General features: G+C 47.1%; 1 protein-coding gene across 1 annotated transcript in view; it reads left to right on the top strand.

The window, feature by feature from the left end:
* CACNA1B (calcium voltage-gated channel subunit alpha1 B) overlaps positions 1–24,206 on the top strand; it is a 1,091,759-nt gene that overhangs the window by 393,423 nt on the left and 674,130 nt on the right. The window contains exon 4 of the mRNA XM_086921120.1: positions 21,333–21,424. Coding sequence (XP_086777246.1) covers positions 21,333–21,424 — 92 coding nt within the window. The remainder of the gene's footprint in view (positions 1–21,332; positions 21,425–24,206) is intronic.

Below are 24,206 nucleotides of genomic sequence, written 5' to 3'. Positions count from 1 at the left end.
CCTATCAGTTTCATTATGTTTCATTTGTGCTTAGTGGACGTTTCTACGCGTGTTATAATCCATTGTTGTAAATTCCAGCGTGGTAAAGCCACTTGCGAACTAAAATTCGCGTGGTAATGCCATGCGTGGAACTTGCAATAGTGGTAAAATCATATATTCGATGTCACAAGGGCAGACCCGACACCACAAGAAAAGAAGACATCAGGGGGTTGGGGGCAAGGAGGTAAAAGTGAGTGATTAAAAAAAATTAACTTGGAAATCAAATTGAAAACTGATCTGTAAACAAACTGACACTCCACCTCCGAGCTCCCCCCCCCCCCTTCACTCGAGGTGAGAAAAGGAGAGCCCTCCACTGCGGGTAACATGCGCGAGGGCCAGGGAGGTGGAATGGAGCCTTTTGTTTTACCGTTTGAATACAGTGCAGAGAAAATATTTTACAAAGCTTCACTAACAGGTAAGGCAGGTATAGGAGGGGCAGCAGCAGTGTACGCTTTCCTAACAATCCTAAGTGGATTGGGAACATGGGAGTGTGAGTGCGTGTGTGAGGGACAGAGAGAGAGAGAGTGCGTGCATGTGTGTGAGAATGTGTGTGTTTGAGTGCATGAGAGTAGGTTTAAATTCTGCTCGTAAGAGCCAGGCTAGCTCCAGTGTCCTGAAGGTAAGTCGTGGCTTCTTGACACCGAAGGCTTATGACGTAGGACGAGGTGTGTTATCTTTTGCAAAACGCTGCCCACTGGAGACATACAGGAGGTAATACTTGCCATATGGGGGAACCCATGACAAATTGATGAGCTTTGCATATTGGAGGTAATTGTTACGATATAGGGGCACCAGTGGAAAATGGGGGGGCTTTAAGGCAAAATGGTGTCCCTGGTATATGGTAATCCTGACATAAGGAGGCACCCGTGGTATACTGGAGGTCAAATAGAACAAAATGTTAGCCTTGGCATACTGGAGGTAATGCTTGACATGCAGGGGACACCACATGAAAATTATGGCGCAGGCATACTGGAGTTAAATACTTACATATGTAGTAAACCCAAGGCAAATTTCGAAAAAATTGAGTCAGCTACTGGTGAGGGGCAGCCAGGAACGTACTATAATAATGTCATGAGTGCCTTTTCAGAGCTTGTGGCTTTTTAAAAAAATACTAGTTGAGCCCATGTTTTATTTCAAAATTCTTGTTATTAATTTGCTGCTATCTCCTATTGGGAGTTCCCGCGGGCTGGAAGTCCGCTATATGGGCATCAGGACATTGGATGTTTCTCTGGACTCTCAAAGTGAAAGATACAACATATGCATTGGTGAATATAAACGTGTCCTCATGTCATTACCATGCCCCGTCAACCATTCTCCCTTTGTAATCGTTTTTTGCTGTTGTTTGTATGTGATGAAAATGTATAAATAAATGAAAAACGTTTAAAAAAAGTACCCTGACAGGCATACTGTGCTAGACATGATAAACACAATTATAAATAGAAGGAGAGATAGGAAAATACATGGAGCTAGCTAATACTTCCTTCCTAATATAATAATACTCACAAAACAGTGTAGCTAAGCTACAGAGTTTATTGGTTAGGTTCAACACTGGTGTATATATAGTCAAGAGGAATAATTGTAAAACAGCTGTTCTTCAACTATTCATTGTAAATATACCAACTTCGCATATATCTTTACTACCAAGCCAGGCAAATAATAGAGAGCCTCTGATTTGGACACTCTGCACAGGCTGACTCCCCTACCTTGTCCACAATTAAGAATTAAGGGAAATGCTTTGAAATTGTGATTTGGCTAATCTGGTCCTTTGGGCATGGAAAATAAATGAAGTGAGGCTAAGTGTGGGTGTTCGGTTGCAGTGGCATAACAAAACTTGAGGTGGCCCACCTGCAAAGTGGACAAGGGGGGCCCCCTCCGACCACACTCATAAGCTCTGCTGACAGGGTACTGGGCTGAAGGGGCCCCCTGGAGCTCAGGGCCCCCCCTGCACCGCAGGGGCTGCGTGGGCCTTTGTTATGCCCCAGTTCGGTTGATCCACCTAAACGTTTTGCTTTAACATTAAGATAGATCCTTTTGGAACAGGCTAGACTTTAATTATTTTTCCCTGACCAGTACCTGTTCCAGGCTGTCTTAGGTACGGGAAAGAAGCCATTGCATTCATTAACAAGCCTTTGCAATGCAATAGGTCTTGCATTTTTGGGAGTTTAATCTATTGACATTGTAAGTGACAATGCCTTATATTTATGTTTTTAAAATCAAAACATAAAAAAAGGCTTTGTCGTTTACAATGCCAATAGCACAAACTCACGTAAATGCGAGACCTAGTGCATTGCAAATGCTTGTTTTTGAGTGGGGTGGACAAAGTTTCAAATGTGCCTGCTTTGTTATGTAAAGTGACGCAAAAATTCCACAGATTTGGCCCATGTAAGATCAACTCCCTTCTCAGGCAATGCAAAGCAAGGATTCCTGAAATGGGATATCCCCGGGCAGGACAATCTGCAGCAGTATCCTGTGGCTAGAACCGCAGCCTGCTGCAACTCTCCGTACTGTGCGGGTGTTGAAAGAGATGGAGGCAGCAGAGCATGGAAACAGGGTTGGATGCAATGCTTGTATGAAACTTGTCCATTAGTGTTGGATATGTTCACGCTTACAGAAGGGGCTGGTGGGCACTTTCCAATATCTGCTGGCTAGAGTCCCTTAGTCCCTATCGGCCAACATCACCTTAAACATCATAGTCTCAAACATTGCAGAGAAGGGCAGCTTTAAACATATGGGGCCTCATTTATGAAAAGTGATGCATCGCTGAGTAAAAACAGCGATGCGTCACTTTTCATTGCACCCTCCTTGCGACATGCTGGATGCGTTATATTTATATTATGACGCATCATGACGCAAGGAGTTACAGATACGTCAGTATTTCTGACGTATCTGTAAGCGCAAAAGTGACGCATTGCTGGAGTGTGTCACAAAAGTGACGCAACTCCAGCAATGCGTCCTTTTACATGGGGCAAGCCCCGTGTGAAAGGGCCTGCATCAGTCTTACGCCTGCTGTGAGGCAGGCGCAAGATTTTGACGCAACGGCGTCCGAAAAGTGACGCAGTGAAATCTCATAGATTTCACTGCGTCACTTCCATGACCCTTTGTTGCGTCAAAACGCCCCCTTGCATACATTATACCTGGCGCAGGTATAATGTGGCGCAGGGGTTTACAAAGTGACGCATCTACCTAGATGCGTCACTTTGTAAATATGGCGCAACAAGGCACATTTTTTACGCCACTGGTGCGTCACAAAAAGTGACCCACCGGCGGCGTGAAAGTGACGCAAGGGCTCATAAATTAGGCCCATGGTGTCATGTTCTAGATTGCAAGCATCACCTCCAACACTGATCATCATTGGAACAGGCCAGAACATCAAGCCCAGTGTCCGCCTAGGGCTAGACCAATAAACTGTCAAGCGTGTTAATTTGCATACATCCCTTGATTGTATATTTGAAACTAACACTCCACCAAATATATTCAATTGGACTATGGGTATTGAGAGAGGCATATAACATGTGAATTCTAATACCCTGTATCAAAGTTGCTGTTCTCTATTTCAGTCCAGCAGACACTGCCAGATGCTTCGATATGAGCAAAACGTTTGCAAATATTAAAGAAAAAAAACAGAAATAGGGATTAAAGGCAGCAGGAATTGTTTAAGATTGTTTTTTTTCATTTAACCCCTCAACCACCCCTCCCCACCCCCTGCCCCACCACGCCCGTTAAGTAGAGGCGCCACTGGTGTTGAAGAGGAAGATTTTGTTTTCCTTCCAATTTGTCTGTACATTCCAAGAGCAAAGAAGAGGTCGCTTTGGCACCAGGATAAGTCGCTTTGGCATTATGTCCAGCCCACCAGATGTTTGCATTTCCTTTTAGCATCCTTCAGCACAGCACTGAACCAGGGTTCAATAGATTTTCAGACATTAAACTCTAAACGACCAGTAACAGGCTAGTAAGGCTGTTGGGACTATTGATGTGAAAACTGTTGAGTCAAAGAAAGCAATTGATGTGTTTTTCATCAAGATGCAAAACAAACCTGAAGTAGAGATACTTACTGTGAAGTTGGACCATCATGTAGAAGCACACAAGGCCTCCGCCATCCATTCTTAGCATATGTCAAGCGTCATTGTTTGATACTCGAAAATTAAATTAACGTGTCTGGGTTTGGGAGACTTTCCAACACTGGATCTGTGTCCAATTTGTCTTGAAGAAAGAAACAACATATCCTGCAGAGGCTGCAATCCATCCCCACAAACTACACGCACATTATTTGCATCTGCCCAGAACTCCCGATTGAGCGATGGCAATTTCCGCGCCATCTTTTCAATACGTTGGGAGTGCGAACATGTGGGCTAGCAGTATGAGCATGTTCTATTGGGGACGGGGGAGATAAGACTAAATGTGGAGATGATTACATTTCTGACACAAGGTGTGAATAAACTGCAACAAAAAATGAAGAATACCGAATTTCCTGCCCTCTGTGTAAAATTGCTTGTTTACATTGGCACCAGGGTTACACTTAATCACGAGACTTTCAGATGGATTTTATTGAAACTTTTATGATGAATTGTATTGTGATTTTTATACAAAGTTTCTTATTAACTAGCCATTTATAGCAAAAGTTCAAATCTGAATTTGAAATTTGATACCCGTCACAATACGTTAACACATTAAATTTGAGGTGTACAGACACATTTCATTGTATGACATTCTGACACGATGGCACATCTCGTGACGTGGCATTTGTGATAGGAGGGCATGTATCGTTAGGTTAAACTCTTAATACATGGGCGCTTTGTGAAAGTTGTAGAACAGGGGCACAAACCTTGGTATTTGTGTTGGGAGACCCCATTTCAATGTGTGAAACTTTTATAAGAGGACACATTTTGCGATTTGTGATCTGTTCTTTGAGAGAGAATTTATTTCATGGTTTAACACTTCTGATATATGGACCCACTTAGTGACATGAAACTTTACTCTTTATGTAATAATAACACAGTATTTGTAAAGTGCAAACTAACCACCCCTAAGGGTCTCTAGTCGTTGGGGGGGCATGGGAAGATTAATCAAGTTATTGCCCAGAGTCACATGGTGCTGGGCTGAGCTACCACCAGGGATTGAACCGTGAGCCCCATACTCCAAAGTCAGCCGCGCTGGCCGCTGCGCCATACCTCTCCCTGTGAAACTGAATAAAATGTGGGGGCAGGACCTTGCGAACTGTGGTGCATGTGATTCTGTGACTCGCTTGCACTCATATGTACCAAACTAGATAAAAAGGCAATTTTTTATACAAAACAAATTATATAATGGTACATTTTATTACACAAACTCGTGAAATGAGGGGGCATTTCTCAATGTGGGTGTGGTGACACAAAGGCATATTTCATGCCACAAAAATCATTTGAGGACACATTTCAGCTTAGGCAACTTGTAACACCAGCCAGGACTAATGAAAACGTGGATCTTATAAGAGGGCACATTTTTATCATGAAACTTATGGTGAAAAACAGTTGTATGATAAAAGCACAAACGGTTTTACCACGCATGCCTCTACCATGCAGCCCGACCACAAATGCGTCTTAACCACGCATTCCTTTACCAGCATACCTTTGCCACAAAATTTCGTGGTATACGATGAATGGTAAAGGGGTATGTGTGGCTTAGGTCGCCACTATTTCACCTCTCCCGGACCACTCCCGTACCCCGCGCTGTCCCTTAAACTACCCCAACCCCTTTCACTGCCCTAAAACCTACCCCGTCCTAAAAACTAACCCAACTACCCATTCTCCTCCCACTTCCCTAAGGCCTAAAACCCTGCACTCTAACTTACAGTACCCCCCCACCGCCCCAGCGCCATCCCTTAAACTACCCCAACCCCTTACACTGCCCTAATACCTACCTCGACCCCTTCCCAGCCCTAAAAAAATCCCAGCCCTACTTACCTCACTGCAGTGTCTTCCTCCTTACGTCTTCCAGTAGCTAGACCGCGCACTACCTTAACCACGCATATGCGTGGTTATGGCATATGCGTGGTTAAATCAAGGGTGGAAGAGCTTGCGTAGTCGTAACACGCATGGTTCAGACTGTGGTGTTCTGAATGTTTCCTGTGAAAAACACAAGTAACATAAGGGCACCTTTTTTTTGCGTCCTCCTTGTGATCAAATGGCATGTTTCATGAACTGTCTCGCAAAACTGAGGTTACCCTTTAAAATGTTCAAGTTTATACCTTCATGTATTTAATGAAACCTGTAGAAATAGGGCGCTGTTTAGGTTTCGTTACAAGTTGAAAAGAGATATAAATTCAATATTACCTGTCGCACAGCTCTGAAAATCCCACAATTGTGCTGCTCAATGTTCCTCGGCCCACTGAGTGATAGCACAGATTTTTCGCGCATTAAGAACGGCGCCTGTGAAAAGCACAATCTCCCTCCATTTGAGGTCACGAGAGACCGACGGTGAGCCCGACAGCCCGCCTAAATGTCGATTAACGTCTTGTTCAAAGTGCTTCTAAACCCTGAGCTCACAGAGGCTTATAAAAGAACAATTAAACGACGACCAGAAATGTAAAAGAATAAAAAATGCAGTGCGAAGTGATTATTACAGGTGGCGCTGATGGATTTGGAGTATTCGGCGGGAGCATGTCTTGCTCGCACCGACATGGCAGCAAATCTCTAATGTGGTGCTAGAGGCATAGCGCAGGTCCCTGCAGCCTCTAGGGGGTGGTTGGGAGGCTTCAGGGGTCCACTTAAGCTGTAGGGTAGTGATTATCTGTGAGATATGGGAGACTCAGGGGCCCCTTAACACATTTTTCAGGGGGTCCATGTTGGAACCCGCAGTGTCTGGTTGACTGGAGGGATGCCCTAGCCAGACAGAGCTACCACTCCCGTCAAGGACAGGGGATTACACTCGCTGTACAACCCGTACACACTCTTGGATAACTTGGCTCTGAGTAGTCAGGCTTACTACAGAGGCAATGTGTAAAGCAAAGGCACCACTAAGATCAATTGGGTCCCCCTGTATCCTTTGGAACGTGGGTTAATAGTTATAAAGCTACAAGTGGTTCCGTGGGGTAAGTACCACGGAGTACTGGTTCAGAACCTGATTATTTCTTTCACAATCAATAGTGATTTTGTACTAGACTTTTATAAATGTACCACACTTCAGTAAGTTTTTTATCAAAAATATATATATTTATTAAATTATTTGTTTTGTTTATCTATTTTTCTCGCCAATTGTGTAAACAATTTTTTACAAACAAATAATACCAATGGGAGCTGTCTGACCAAGAAAACACAATAACAATTACACAGACAATTCAATGGGTGACTAAGGTGACATATAGTGCAAATAGGTGACTGTTATATCCTGCTCTTCCTCTCTCTTTGTCCCTTTTTAGTGTTAGTGTCTGTTTGTCTATGTCATGTCTCTGTGATGTCATCCAGGATTCTACCTGTTGCTGTTCAAGGGATTTATCAGTTACCTGGAGGCTGAGCAGGAAGTTATCTGCTCCCGGTGGGGTTTCTTACCATATTACATTCCTACTTGAATGCTGTACCTTCTATCTAATCTCAAGAATAAATATACTACATGAACATTACAACAAGGACCCATCATCCTTATTTTATTGAATTTAACGGTGACCTTTCAAATTCAAACAATAAACAAAACAATAACATAAATTCTGTGTCTTTTTCAGATCTTTCACTTTAGCTAGTCCTATGTTTTTAAATAATTGCTATAGTGAGCCAGGACATGAGATGGTTGTACGTCTCCTAAGAAGGCCATTTCCAACAGTCGTCATTAGGTTTCGCTGGGGGACGGAGCTGTAAGCTCCGCCTCCAGAGAAATCTGTAGTTTCTAGTATGGGTGACTTGAACACGCCCCTCTGCTTCATTGGCTAGCTCCATAAATGGAGGCTAGCCATTGGAACAGAGAGGCGTCCGTCATGGCCGGACCAGATTCGGGGGCGTTCCCGAGAATCTTTGGCTTTTGGCTACGTCATGCTACGTCAGCCAAAAGCCGGGAACGCCCCCGAATCTGGTCCGGCCGGGCCGTGCTTGCTGCTGTCCTGCCTTGTGTCCCTCCTCCCGCCGTCCCCCCTCCCCCCATCCTCGCTGTCCTGTTATGGCCCGATCGAGTGGCCACCTCGATTGTTAACTAACTGAAGAGCCGGTGCCCACCCGGCATTGCCCCGTGTTCTCACCGCTGCGGCCCGGGGCCTGAAAGTGATCAGAAGCTGAAGCGAGAGAAACGAAGGGGCCGTGACCTGATTGGTCCTCTGGTGACAGGAGGCGCGCTCTGATTGGCCGTTGACAGGAGGCGCGCTCTGATTGGCCGTTGGCAGTAGGCCTGTCCCGAGAGCCGCGCTCTGATTCGATGCCTTGCCCGCAGAAGCTGGGCGTGTATGGAGGCTCGACGCAGGAGCCGCGACCGGATTGGGCCGCAGCAGTGGAGCCGCCCCAGCGAGGATCCGGAAGCCGAGTCAGCCGTTCGAACCCGTCCTCGCCGAGGGAATCTCCGAAGTGCCGGGTAATCACCGCCGGGTCCGGGGAGAAGAGGAGGAAGAGTGATGGCACGAAATCGGACCCGGAAAGACGCTCCTCTGAATACCGCCACAATCACGCCTCTTCTCGAGGAGATTCAAAAACGGCAGTGCATCTCAATGCCCATAGGCGGTCCCGGGATAAGAGAGCGGCCCCCCCAGCACTGCTTGTGCCGCACTCCGGTAAGCGCCGCTCAGCCCTGCTGTTCACGCGCCAGAAGTCTCCTCACCCCTGCCGCTCCCGACACCCTGACCGCTCTCACTCCTGCCGCGTCCGATGCCCCACGCAAACCGGCAGTTCAAAAACTTGATGGGGGGCCTACGGACTCCTTGTTGCACACACGACCTTACCGCTTACTGTGTAGTCGCGCTCAGGGTTCCCACCGGCTCCATGCGAGTCTCTCTGCGCCCACACACCGAGCCGCAGCCTCCTCAGCCGGGACCAGCATCTGCCCTGAATTGCATGCGTTTCTTCGGCACCATAGGGGGAGCCCACCGGCCCGAACCGCTACTTTCCTCCACCTTGCGTGACTTGCGTCACGGCAGCAGCGCTCACCACCGCCCGCGGCTACAGTTTCGGTTTCGCCAGCCAGGGCCCCCGGACGCCTGTGTTCTCCGAGCGGCCGCAGACGGTGTCCAGAGCAGAACTCCTCACAAGTTGGACTCCCTATGCCAGCTCGAGTCGTCTCACCACATTTCTTGACGGTCAGCACCAGTTACTTGTAGGATTATGTATAATTGTGGGCACTGAGGTTGTGATGTTTTCTGTGCTGTCTCCCACAATTCTGCCCATCACTGTTGCAAAGTGATTTAAACTTGCTAAAAGGGCTGCTAGCCTCCTTAAATGTGTGTTTTAGGCACAGGAAGGTGTGAGCGTGTCCGCTTTGTAACCAGTTTAGAAAATAATCGTTTCTTTCGTCACCAAAGCCGGGTCAAATGTTCCTGTGACGTGGTTTGTGCTTCCCTTGTCATGGGTTTTTTGTGTGTTGCTTTACATCCTACCCTGGCCAGGTTGTTATTGATGTACTGCCGGAAAACATCTGGAGAGGACCGGGTTCCTTTCATACCTCATTAAACGGAAATGGACTCTGCGACCGGACTGGTTTTCAACCTATGGTTTTACTAGGGTGTGTTTTTCTGGTTGTGAACGTTGGCCTTCAGCACGGTTGACGTGGCCCTCCCCCCCCCTCGCTGTCCTGTGCCCCGTTCCCGCCCCCCCCCCCCCCTTGCTGTCCTGTGCCCCGTTCCCGCCCCCTCCCGCTGTCCGTTCCGCCCCCCCCTCCCCTTTCACTCTCCATTGCTTGTTTGTTTTTGGTGCCCAGGGGGTTGCATTTAGACTTGTATCGCCCAAGCACGTGGTTGCCATACTATTTAGAGCAAGTTTAGGCTTACTATTTGGCTGCAGTTAACAAGAAATCATCTGGAATGCACTCGGTTTACATTGCCACTGAAAACGCAAAGGTTTAAATGGTTTCTTCTGTATGGCTTTTATCTAATTGGGAGCAGGGCATGGTGCTATTAAGAGGATTAGCAAACTTTTGATTAAATGCACTATGCCTTGAATTTCTTATGTTGAAGTGGACTCTTTTGGCAGTAATCACATCGCCAGGAGAATAATTGAACACCGTGTGCTGTTCCCGCCCCTCGCTGTCCTGTGCCCCGTTCCCGCCCTCCCCCCCCTCGCTGTCCTGTGCCCCGTTCCCCCCTCGCTGTCCTGTGCCCCGTTCCCGTCCTCCCCCCTCGCTGTCCTGTGCCCCGTTCCCGCCCTCCCCCCCTCGCTGTCCTGTGCCCCGTTCCCGCCCTCCCCCTGTCGCTGTCCTGTGCCCCGTCCCGCCCCCCCCTCGCTGTCCTGTGCCCCGTTCCCGCCCCCCCCCCCTCGCTGTCCTGTACCAGGAGGTGAGTGACCAATACTCCTCTGACTGGATCCAAAGCCCACTGTGTACATCATTTTATTTTTATTATGTCTCACCTCTGTCTGTTGCCAGACGTTTTGGTACTTTACAGTGGACTTAGCGCCCGCCCATTTCTACTTCGGTTCATTGTCACTCTCCTTTGCTTGCTTGGAATTCTTAGCTTCGGTAGGTTTTCCTCCCTCTACTTTATTTCTTTTTTTTTTTTTCTTCTTTAGCGTTATGGACGCACTGCTGTCCATCCACGGCTCACTATTTCAGGTGGTACTTTTTTCTTTTAATTTAAGCACCACTTTATGAGAGTGCGTGTTTCCTCCAGCTGGCTCCCTTGTGTACTTCTCCCCCTCTGTGTTTCTCACTCATTCTGTTCCTGCCTTTCATCCTTTGTCATTTTGCTTGACCCAGCATCTCCTACCCATCCTTCGTTGTCAGTGTGCTCTCCCTACCCTCTCCTGCCCACCCTCCATTGTCCATGTGCTCTCCATACCCTCTCCTGCCTACCCTTTGTTGACGTGTGCTCTGTCCACCCTCTATTGCCCGTGTGCTTTCTTTACCCTCTCCTGCCCACCCTCCGATGTCCGTGTGCTCTCCCCACCCTCTCCTGCCCACCCTCTATTGCCCGTGTGCTTTCTTTACCCTCTCCTGCCCACCCTCCGATGTCCGTGTGCTCTCCCCACCCTCTCCTGCCCACCCTCTGTTGACGTGTGCTTTTTTTACCCTCTCCTGCCCACCCTCCGATGTCCGTGTGCTCTCCCCACTCTCTCCTGACCACCCTCTATTGCCCGTGTGCTTTCTTTACCCTCTCCTGCCCACCCTCCATTGTCCATGTGTCTCCATACCCTCTCCTGCCCACCCTCTGTTGACCTGTGCTCTCCCTACCCTCTCCTGCCCACCCTCCATTTTCCGTGTGCTCTCCCCGCCCTCTCATGCCAACCCTCTGTTGCCCGTGTGCTTTCTTTACCCTCTCCTGCCCACCCTCCGTTGTCCATGTGCTCTCCCTACCCTCTCATGCCAAACCTCTGTTGCCAGTGTGCTTTCTTTACCCTCTCCTGCCCACCCTCCGATGTCCGTGTGCTCTCCCCACTCTCTCCTGACCACCCTCTATTGCCCGTGTGCTTTCTTTACCCTCTCCTGCCCACCCTCCATTGTCCATGTGTCTCCTTACCCTCTCCTGCCCACCCTCTGTTGCCAGTGTGCTTTCTTTACCCTCCCCTGCCCACCCCCCCGTTGTCCTTGTGCTCTCCCTGCCCTCTTCTGCCCACCCTGTTGCCAGTGTGCTTTCTTTACCCTCTCCTGCCCACTCTTCATTTTCCATGTGCTCTCCTCACCCTCTCCTGCCCACCCTTCGTTGTCGATGTGCTCTCCTTACCCTCTCCTGCCCACCCTCTGTTGCCAGTGTGCTTTCTTTACCCTCCCCTGCCCACCCTCCGTTGTCCTTGTGCTCTCCCTGCCCTCTTCTGCCCACCCTATTGCCAGTGTGCTTTCTTTACCCTCTCCTGCCCACCCTTCGTTGTCCATGTGCTCTCCCCTCCATCTCCTGCCCACCCTCCGTTGTCCATGTGCTCTCCTTACCCTCTGTTGCCAGTGTGCTTTCTTTACCCTCCCCTGCCCACCCTCCGTTGTCCTTGTGCTCTCCCTGCCCTCTTCTGCCCACCCTGTTGCCAGTGTGCTTTCTTTACCCTCTCCTGCCCACCCTTCGTTGTCCATGTGCTCTCCCCTCCATCTCCTGCCCACCCTCCGTTGTCCACGTGCTCTCCCTACCCTCTTCTCCCCACCCTCTGTTGCCCGTGTGCTTTCTTTACCCTCTCCTGCCCACTCTCCCTCTCTCTCCTCCTCTAGCCCTCCGTCTCCTTTCCGCCCTCCCTCTCTTACCTGCCGCCCTCTCCTTTCTGCCTTTCTCACACTTTCCTACCTTCCCTCATGCCCTCACACTGCTTTATGCCCTCCCTCTCTCCTGCGTCTATTCCTTCCCTCCTGCCCTCCCTCTCTATCCTGCACTCGCTTCCTTTTGAGCTTTCTTACTCCTGGCCTCTTTCATCCCTTCCCTCTCTCTGCAAATAATTGCATTATAAATGCACTCCAGATTTCTGTGTAAAGTAAAACACATCAACGTTTTACACATAATTCAATGAAGATACAAAACACCATTTATCAAAAGCTCAAACTTTAACAAAGGGAGTGCAGAGTAGGGAGTGCATAGAGCAGGGGGAGTGCAGAGTGCATAGAGTGCAGAGTGCGTGCAGAGTGCGTGCAGAGTGCATAGAGGGTGCAAAGTGCATAGGCAGTGCAGAGTACATAGGGAATGCAGAGTCCAGAGAGAGTGCATAAAGAGTGCATACAAAGTGCATAGGGAATGTATACAAAGTGCAGAGTGCATAGGGAATGCAGAGTGCATAGGGAGTGCATACACAGTGCAGAGTGCATAAGGAGTGCAGAGTGCATAGAGAGTGCAGAGAGAGAGTGCATAAAAAGTGCAGAATGTATAAAGAGTGCAGAGAGAGTGCAGAGTGCATAAGGAGTGCAAAGTGCATAGAGAGTGCATAGGTAATGCAGAGTGCATAGGGAGTGCATAGACAGTGCAAAGTGCAGAGAGAGTACATAGGGAGTGCAGAGTGTATAGAGAGTGCAGAGTGCATAGGAAGTGCAGAGTGCATAAGGAATGCAAAGAGTGCATAGGGAGTGCAGAGTGCATAAGAAGTGCAGAGTGCACAGTGCATAGACAGTGCACAGTGCATAGGTAATGCAGAATGCATACAGAGTGCATAGGGAGTGCAGAGTGCATAGACAGTGCAGAGTGCATAGGGAGTGCACTCTGCACTCTTTAGGCACTCTGCACTCCCTATGCACTCTGCACTCTCTATGCAAAGTGCTGCATAGGGAGTTCATGATAAGTGCAGAGTGCATTGGGAGTGCAGAGTGCATAGGAAGTGTGGAGTGCATACAAAGTGCACAGTGCATACAGAGTGCTGCATAAAAAGTGCAGAGTGCATAGGGAGTGCATAGGAAGTGGAGCGTGCAGGGTGCATATAGAGTACAGAGTGCATACAGAGTGCTGCATAGGGATTGCAGAGTGCACAGGGAGTGCATATGAAATGCAGAGTGCATAAAGAGTACTAGGGAGTGCTAGAGAGTGCCAAGTGACTGCAAAAAAAGGTAATGGCAATGTAAATGACAATGCCATTTACTTATCTGTTTTCGAAACAAAAACATAAATACAAATTTTGGCATATACAATGCCAATAACTCTAACTTTTCCAAAGGCGAAACCATTGCATTGTAAATGCTTGTTTTACATTATGTGACTGTGCAGAGCCAGACTAGGAATGCATTATTTTTACGACAATTTGATCAGGATAAACATCAGAAGTATGTTAATAGCCCCTGGATAAGTCACACTAGTCACTTTCTCCCGCAGTACATCTGTTCTGACCTGCAGTCAGTGATCCCAAGTATTCCTTTCCAGGGCCAGCAATCAAAACGTTGTCACTGAGTTCTCCTCTGTCTTGCAAATAACTTATTTGGGCACATGTGGACAATTTACAATTTGTCCTTTACATAGGGAAAAACACATAATTTGTTATTGGATCTTTCTCAAAAACCAAAAATCTGTAAACCGCATTCAAACCATCTGTGATTGATTCCTTCTCTGCACCAGTAATCAGTAATTGGTAATGTAGTATTTTTCTTTGACAGTATTTAGTAATCTGTAATTAGTTGCTTCTTTTAGGTTGATATTAGTTATACATAACTGGTTCCTCCTGCGAGTCAAGAGCCATTTAAAAAATAATACGGGGCATATCAACAAGGGCCTTATCTCCGCTTTTTTGTCTTTAAAAGCCATAAAAGCGGAGATAAAACTATTGCCCTATTTACAAGTGGGTGCTAACATGCATTAGCGCATGTTAGCACCCGTTTTCCCGATGCCTCGCTTTGCATCTCCAATGAGATGAACAGTGGGCAGGACTGCTTGTAAATTATCGCTGACGTGCACATCGCGATATTTACAAGGAGGCCCAAGCATTTTAGCAGACGTTAGTTTTTGGCGTAAACCCCGGTTTTCGCCATAAACTAACGTCTGCTAAAATGCTGGCTTACCTATACTTTACATTGAGGTGGATTATGCTGATACGACCACAGGGTCGTATCAGCAAGGTTATCGCCATTTTCCATGGAACATCGCTGGAAAACCAGCGATGTTCCATGGAAAACCCTGCTATCGCTGGAATAATTATCGCCATTGCGTTATGCGTTGTTGATACATCGCTAGCATGGCGATAACAAATCTCACGCTAAGCGCGGCCAGCGATAATTATCGCTGCCGCTTGATAATATGCACCTACCTTCTCTGGGCAGGGAGCCTCAAATTTTTAAGCCCTCTAAGAGCTGGCTAATAATAAGAAGCCACAGATTCTTTCTGTGCTAGGTATAGAGGAGTGTGAGCCAACAAATCAACAGAGAGCGCTGAGCTGAGCAACGTGTCTGGGTCGGATTTTAATACCTGTGCACGAGCCGAGGCCTGATACTACTTGCTATATGAAACATACATGAAACAGCATATTATAAAGTCTATTCAAAATTTAAAAAGTGTTTTTCTCAAACATGTGGAAGGTTTGACATTTATAGGAATCATTATGACACCGCACTGAGAAATACTTATTAAAATTCATAGTTTTGTACAACTGGTAGGCCGAACGTACATATTTAAAATTACTTTCATATGCTTTAATGAAGAAAAAAGAGTGTTGATGAAATAAAACATTGCCTAAGATCACACAAGTGGAAAGCTGCAAGATGTAGCCTAACGGCTAGGGCAGTCGATCTCAAATCTGGGAACCAGGGGGCATATTATCAAGGGGGTTTATCTCCGTTTTTTGGCTTTAAAAGCCAAGAAAGCGGAGATAAAATTATCTCCCTATTACCTACCTGCCGCTAACACCAGTTAGTAACAGCTAGTAGGAGATAGCGACCATCTTGGGCCCCACTTTGCATGTCAGTGATATTTATCACTAATGAGATGCAAAGTGGGCGTGCCAAGATGTTAGAGACTGAAAAAAGTCGCTAACATCGCTATCTCCTATTACCAACTTTTGGAGATATTCGCGCTAAGCGGGAATATCTCCAAAAGCTAACACCTGCCCTGACCAGTTCTTAGCCATGTTATCCAATGGGAGGTGGATAACATGGCTAAGAGCATTAGCTCGCTAATGCATGAATATCGCTGACTTTTCAGCGATATTCATGCTTTGCGGCGATTTTTACCGCATTTGTCTTAAACCTTGGTAATACCAAGGTTTATTTGCGGTAAAAATCGCCGCAGCGCTGCGGTAAATTTTTGTCTCTAACCAAGCAATAGCGATAATTATCGCTATTGCTTGGTAATATGCCCCCAGGTTCGAGTCTTGGCAATGACGTTCAATATCCTGTGACTCTGAGCAAATCACTTCATCTCCCTATGCCTAACAAAGATGAATGTGTACTTGTGTAAGCAACCAGTGCTCATGTAAAGCATTCTGATACCCGATACCTTTGGGTCAAGTTCGCGATCCGGGTACAAATAAGTCAGTAAATGGATATCTATTTGTCTTTTCTTATGTTTTTTTTTTTTACTTAATTTTTATTGAATATCCATCCGACCAGGGCAATAATACACTCATGACAACATTGAAGAAGCACATACTTTTGAGTTGCAAATAATGCACATAAAAAGAGAGAACATACAAGTCCCTCTGTTAAGGAAATGTTCACCTTGAAAATCTGGCGTGAAGTCACCGCGTACATTAGTCGAATATAAACAGTTGCACCTCTCGTCAACAAACCCCAACAATTTAAACTTTCTTCCTCCCCTCCCTCCACCCCCCTGAGTCACATGCGAGAAACATCTCCCCACATCCTATATCGAAGGTCACTAGGTTCCATACCTTGGGCTCCTAATATATTCTATGACCAGAGGTTGCGCCCTGCCTACTCAATCGCTTCTGATCCACCACAATCAACCAGCATACCCTCAATTGCTTGTGAGGTGTGGGGGTCTCTCTACTAGGGATTTCTGAGATCATGATATGCCACAACCTCACATCTTCCTCTAATTTTTCGTCTCTTCGAAGACGCCGCATTCGAATGAACTCTGCTGTGGCCCCCTCTCTCCGGGCTTTAGCCCAGTTTTCTACCGTGGGGGGCAGTGAGCTCATCCAATTAATCGCAATCCTTCTTTCAGCCAACACTAGTCCCAGCTGGATGTATTTTCTTATATTAAAGCTTTGTTTTTAACACTTTGTCCACTTTTGAAATATATTGCAAACTCGACCCGAAGGTATTGGAGCACTCTATATGAGTACCAGTTACAGTACACAAGGTCACACGCATTATTTATAGGAACAGGGAGATTAAGTGATTTGCCAAGATTCACAGGATGTTGAGCCAACACCAGGACTCAAACTTGTTTCCCCAGTCCCACAGTCGGCAGCTCTGACCATAACATCATATACTGGGTAGAGGGGGGCGAGCGCAAGCTACATGAAAGCTCGGCTTGTTATAGGCTCAAGGCTCCAACAAGACCTCGAGATGAGCTAGAGCCACGATTCAGGCTCGAGCTTTCAGTGGCTTGTCCACCTTTAGCTAGGTATCAGTAATCTGTAGCCCATTGTTTCTCTGAGCTGTGTAGCCAATAATCTGTCATTGATAATTTACCCAGGATTGGATTGAGACACTGAATCAGTTCCCTCTACCCTGTTCTATACCTTAGACTAGAGCACTCCCCTCCTGAATCTGAGCCCTGCAGTCTGCCTCGGATCCCTCACTCAATCTCGCAATGAATGATTTCTAACACATCTCTTGTTGCATCTATGGCACAACAATGGATCCCCCACCCGGCAGCACTACCAGCCCAGTCCAGGCTGGTCTTTGCGTCCCATTGATTTCCATTAGCTCTGCCTCTGAAGCTGCCCTATCAAAAATTCATGGAAATTGCCCGTAATGGCAGAAGATACTAGCAGAGAGCGCTTCTCTGCCCGCCTCCCCTCTCAGGGGCCGTCTGCGGTCCGCTGGCTTTAAAGGGAGCTTTATCTTTCCTCAGCTGGCTGTCTTATGGCTTTAGGAAGCAAAGAGTCGGTGGGTGGACTCTTTTCTTAAGCATGAATAGGATTTCAGATGGACCCTGGACCACTCCCTGCCTGGGGTTTGTGGGTAGGAGGGAGAGTGTGGTAGGTATCTTAGGTATGGGTTGGTCTTCAGACATGTCAATGTCCTGTCCATCCTTTCCAGGATCCAGCGACTACTGGGATGGGATGCTGGATCAGGACACGAGGACTCTTCTAGGCGCATTGCTCATGCCTTCACTCTAGGCACCCAGTAGCCGCATATAATCTACAGCTATAAGGGAAATCTTTAATCTTCAGCGCAGATTCACTTCTGCTGCCCAGTTTCTCCTTTACATTGTGCTGCTACGGGCCTTAGGCTCTCCTGGGCAGGGGCTCGCGTGGTCATGGACGTAGCTATATCATCTCATTCTCTTTTGTTTGTGGCGTCTCCTGATCATGATTCCTCCGGGCTGTGGCATCTCCTGGTTGTGGCATCTTCTGGTGAGGCATCTCCTGGTTGTGGCATCTTCTGGTGAGGCATCTCCTGGTTAAGTTGTAGCCTGGGTAAGGCTTCTATTGGCCGTGAGAGTTCCTTGTCGAAACGTCTTCTGGTGAGGCACCTCCTGGTTGTGGCATCTTCTGGTGAGGCACCTCCTGGTTGGGGCATCTTCTGGTGAGGCATCTCCTGGTTAAGTTGTAGGCTGGGTAAGGCTTCTCCTGGCCGTGAGAGTTCCTTGTCGAGACGTCTCCTGGTGATGCATCTCTTCACTGTGGCATCTCCTTGTCGTGGAATTTCTCGTCCAGGGCAGCTCCCGGTCACGGCACCTCCAGGTTATGGAATCCACTGGTTGTGGCGCCTCCAGGTTATGGCCTTTCTTGGTCATGGCTCCTCCTGTCATGCCATGTCATTTTTGAAGTTTTCAATACTTAACAGAACAAAATTAAATGACTGGTTTGAACTAGAGTGCCAGGTGAGACGGAAGAGTTTATAACCTCCTTTTCTAGGAATAGGAGGTCTGATGCACCTAGAAGCTGAGAGGTGTAACTCTTGGCTCTCTCATTCATGTAGTAGGACTTTACTCCATCATTCCTGTAGCAGGACTTTGCTCCATCATTCCTGTACCAGGACTTTACTCCATCATTCCTGTAGCAGGACTTTACTCCATCATTCCTGTAGCAGGACTTTGCTCCATCATTCCTGTACCAGGACTTTACTCCATCATTCCTGTGGCAGGACTTTACTCCATCATTCATGTAGCAGGACTTTACTCCATCATTCCTGTAGCAGGACTTTACTCCATCATTCATGTAGCAGGACTTTACTCCATCATTCCTGTAGCAGGACTTTACTCCATCATTCATGTAGCAGGACTTTACTCCATCATTCCTGTAGCAGGACTTTACTCCATCATTCCTGTAGCAGGACTTTACTCCATCATTCCTGTAGCAGGACTTTACTCCATCATTCATGTAGCAGGACTTTGCTCCCTCATTCATGTAGCAGGACTTTACTCCATCATTCCTGTAGCAGGACTTTACTCCATCATTCATGTAGCAGGACTTTACTCCACCATTCCTGCAGCAGGACTTTACTCCATCATTCATGTAGCAGGACTTTACTCCATCATTCCTGTAGCAGGACTTTACTCCATCATTCATGTAGCAGGACTTTGCTCCCTCATTCATGTAGCAGGACTTTGCTCCCTCATTCATGAAGCAGGACTTTGCTCTCTCCTTCATGCCTTTGCCTCGGTCTTTGAAAGGGGGGGGGGCAAATCCACCCTTCTTGAAAAGGAAAACATGTAGTCTCCAGCATAAGTAAGGAGGAAACGACTGCACGAACAGGACAGATATTTCTCAGCAGAGAAAGACAAAATACCCTCCTGCATGGGGAAGGGAAGGACCAATGATTTCTAGCATAGAGAAGTGGAGGGAGAGATACTCTCAGCTTAAGACAGGCCGGCCAGACACTCTCGAGCATAAAGAAGAGAGGGCACACTTCAGCACAAGCGAGCGAAATACAGATGCACTCCGACCGGCATAAGAAAGGATAGAAAAGAAATGGGGGGAACGATACAGTTTTGGTTCATGTAGGCGTGGGGGGGACACTCTAATTCTGCAGGAAATGAGAGAGGGTTGATGCTCTCTTATGTAATTGGGGGGGGGGGGGGTTGCTCTGCAGCAAAATTAAGCGAAAGGTATATGTTCTCCAGCATAGGGAAGGGGAGGTCAGATACTGTCCAGCATAAGAAATGGGAGGAGAGATAGTCTCTAGCACAAGGGCGATGGGGACAGATTTTCTCCCACCTAAGAAAGAGAGGACAGATACCCTCGCGCATAAGTACGCTGGGTGCAGATATTTTACAGGACAAGGAAAGGATACATTTTCTTTACCTTAAGGAATGGGAGCACCAACACATTCCCACAAAAAGAATGGGTGACAGATACTCCCAAGCATAAGGAAGGGGAGGACAGGTACACCCAAGCATAAGGAAGGAGTGGACAGATACACCCCAGCATAAGGAAGGGGAAGACAGATACACCGAAGCATAAGTAAGGAGAGGACAGATACACCCAAGCATAAGGAAGGGGAAGACAGATACACCCAAGCATAAGTAAGGAGAGGACAGATACACCCAAGCATAAGGAAGGAGTGGACAGATACACCCCAGCATGAGTAAGGGGAAGAAAGATACACCCAAGCATAAGTAAGGAGAGGACAGATACACCCAAGCATAAGGAAGGGGAAGACAGATACACCCAAGCATAAGTAAGGAGAGGACAGATACACCCAAGCATAAGGAAGGGGAAGACAGATACACCCAAGCATAAGTAAGGAGAGGACAGATACACCCAAGCATAAGTAAGGAGAGGACAGATACACCCAAGCATAAGGAAGGGGAAGACAGATACACCCAAGCATAAGGAAGGGGAAGACAGATACACCCAAGCATAAGGGAGGGGAGGACAGGTACACCCAAGCATAAGGGAGGGTATGCCGGGAGGTGCCCAGGGAAGGGCCGATACTCCCTGCTCTAGTACGAAGAGTAATAGAATAACACTGCAGACTCTGCTCTACTCAGGCAGCTAATGCTGCCTTTCGCTGCCTCTGGGTGGGAAGGCAGTACCTAGGGAGGGGCTGATACTTCTCTGCTTCTGCTGATGCCCCAGGATCTGTTCTGTCCAGGGTAGATAAGGATGGCCCTCTCCAGCTCTGGGGGGAAGGGCTGAGACTCTCCTCAGAGCTGGCTGCGGGGAGAGTTCTTCAGAGGGGGCCGGGTGGCATTGTACTTGGGCAGATGGGTCCAGACAGGTGTCTAGATAGTTTTGGAGAGCCACCAACCCAGGGCTCTATTAAGTCCTGGGCAAATGTTCAAGCCAATCAACTTGCACCTCCACAGTCCTAGAGTCTGGAAACTAGATAAACATTTTTAATCAGGTGAAAATCTGGTTCTAGTAAAACTTTTCGATCTCAAATTTCCATTTCCGTTTTCTGGTTCTATATAATGTTGTTTGTTTTACGCCTCTTGTAAAAATAAGTTGTGTTTGTAGTTGTGTTCGTTCATAAGTTTTTTTCAATTTTTGTATGCACCAGCAGACACATACACCTGGGAATGGTAGATCAATATTGTATAAATATTGGATGTCTCTGCTTGTGAAGAACTGTATAAAAATGCAGGTGCAACAATTGCCTGCAGCTTCTCTTCATGTCAATATTTCATCCTGAGAATGACCGATTTTAATCATGTTCTTCCTCTTTTCTCCTAGAATTCTGGCCACTGCTGGGGCTGACTTTGACCTCCGAACCCTGAGGGCAGTCCGGGTGCTCCGCCCACTGAAGCTGGTATCTGGAATCCCAAGTGAGTACTCCTCCCCAGGCTGTCTTTGATGGTGGTGGTATCTGGGAGAGGATGCAATGAAGGTTAATGGGCCCAATTCCTGCCATTGTAGGAGGTGATGCAGGCGTGTTAGAGGAGTAGTCCTATCAAAGGTTGCCTAAGTCTCTTTCAGGATCCGCTGGTGCCTGGCTGCCAATGCGCAGGTATCATGATATGACGATGAGTTGAGGGGTATTGTCACACTATGTCATCAAGGTATGGAGAAAAGTAATGTTAGATTCAGGCCCGAACAAGTTTCGAGGCACCTGTTTAAAGAAAGGTTTTTAGAGCTTTATATATCGCGCACTAGACCAGAAGATATATAAGAGCGCTTTACATGAGCACCAGTTTCGCTACAGATGGACACATCCATTTTCGTTAGGCATGGGGAGATTAAGTGATTTGCCCAGAATTACAGGAAGTTGAGCGTCATTCCTGAGACTCAAACCCGGTTCCCCAGTTTCGAGGTCGACCGCTCTAGCCGTAAGGCTACATCCTGATCCTGGACAGATTTCGTGTTCCTTCCTCCTTCCCCCTGCATGCATATCTGTTTGACCACAAGGTTCCACAATGCACTTCTGCCCATCCAACCTCCATTGAGCCTTTATCATTATAGACTAATGCGTTCAAGTTCTAGGACAGCTGAAGGGTAAAATGCAGCACTCGTTAGATGGTTGAACGGTCTTAATTGCAAACCAAACTTCAAACATAGTTCAAGGCTTGGTGTTTGCCAGATCAAAATGGTCAGGTGTGTATAAGAAATACGATGCTTCTTCTTTATTTTATTATATTTTTAGTTGGAGATCTACCTAGATGCATTTACAGTAATAGCCAACACATGTTTCTGTCCTCTGGACATTTTTAAGGCTTATAAATAATAGGTTATTGTTTCAATTAACACATACTTTTCTAGTAATATCAAATTCAAAATAATCTGTGGCTGGTCTACTGCTGGCAGTATAAAAGTCAAGTGTGTGGGCTGAGTAGCCTTTAGTTCTAGGTGAACTAAGGCTAGCTATTTAGTTTAAAGCCAGGTATTATGTATAGGGATGGTACCCATATTTCAACACCTCCACTGTGTTTGGTGTAGATCCTTACATCCTAGACGCTAATACACGGATACCAATCGGCAGATAATAAGTGAACTTTAATAAATAAAGGCTGTTTAACCTGCCCACAGGATTTTGATAATGCGAGCAACAGAACCATTAGCCCTAACAGCTGCAGTTTATTTTGCATTTGGAATATGATAAGGAATGTATTACTCAAAACAATAACAATTCAAGGGTATCTCCGACCACTCCCCTGTCTTACCCAAATACTCATCTCATATTCTGGGACGAAGATGCACTTTTCTGGTCTACCCGGGGTTCCTTAAAAACCCCCAAGATATGGAAGGGTCTCCTTACAACCACAAGACAGTACTGTGCTGAAAACGAGCACTCAGTCACATCCCCGACGACTTTCTGGGAGGCTTACAATGGGGTCAAACCATCTCACTGATCACACGCCACAAACAGGAACAATCAAGTCACTTAGAGGCTCTCGAGAGGGAGGTGGGCCACCAGAAGTGGATCATGCCTCGGACACCAATGGCACCACGACACATAAATTGAACTTGGCCAAGCAGGAATACAGGGATTACCTGTGGGAAGAGGTGAAGATGAGGCACACAAAATACTGCACACTATTTTTGAGGTTGGAGATAAGGCGGGTAAGCTTATAGCCTGGTTAGATAAACGGGCGACTGCTAATCACTGGGTAACACAGTTGAGACTAGATAACGGACTCAATACGACAGATCCACAACAGATAGTTGATGCGCTTGTGCGCCACTACGAGACAGTGTACACGCCTACCGCCACAGCCATGATAGACGATAATCTTGCATTTCTCAGATATTCAGATGCTTGCACTTGCCCCTCGCGAACAATAGGAGCTAGAAGCAGAACTGACGGCTGAGGAACTGACACTAGCAATTGGTGCACTACACACGGGAAAGGCTCTGGGTCCTAATGGGTCCTAATGGGATACCAATCGAAATGTACATAAGAACGGCGAGCCACCTAGTGCCACACCTGCTTGAAATGTATACAGACAGTCTAGAAAGGTGAGAACTTCCCAGGGATCAATGTCTAGCGACGATAGTGACCATTCATAAACCGCAGGAATGTACATCTTACAGGCCAATTTCATTGCTGAATCCGGAAGCCAAAATATTGGCTAAGACGCTAGCCACCAGACTGCTACCCTATATGAAAAAGCTGGTGCACCCTGATCAGTCAGGGTTCATGCCAGGTCACAATATGGCACTTAACCTGCCGCGACTGCATGGTGTCATGCCACGTATACCATTCATAGACAAAGACATTATCATTCTCTCTCTGGACGCACATATGGCATTCGATCTTGTCAAATGGCCTTTTCTTTTTGCAGTCCTCCAACGCCTGGGCTTTGGCCCTAAGTTCTGTGCATGGGTACAGCTACTATACATGAAACCCTTGGCACATGTAGTGGTAAATGATCTCATCTCGGCGGACTTCCCCTTGGGTAGGGGTATGAAACAAGGCTGTCCCTTATCACCGCTCTGGTTTGCGGTGGTGCTTGAGCCATTGGCGGCTTGGATAACAAAAGATACGGTGATCCGAGGGCTAAAATGGGCAGAGGGATGGGAGGAATGCATTTCCTTATATGCGGACGATGTGTTGTTATACTTGGCATCCCCCGCACGCTCCATTAATTGCCTCTTAGATATTTTCGCTGT

Source organism: Lissotriton vulgaris, chromosome 5, assembly GCF_964263255.1.
Source record: "Lissotriton vulgaris chromosome 5, aLisVul1.2, whole genome shotgun sequence".
NCBI lineage: Eukaryota > Metazoa > Chordata > Amphibia > Caudata > Salamandridae > Lissotriton > Lissotriton vulgaris.
The sequence above is the reverse complement of the archived record's forward strand: the minus strand, read 5'-3'. Positions and strand labels throughout refer to the sequence as shown.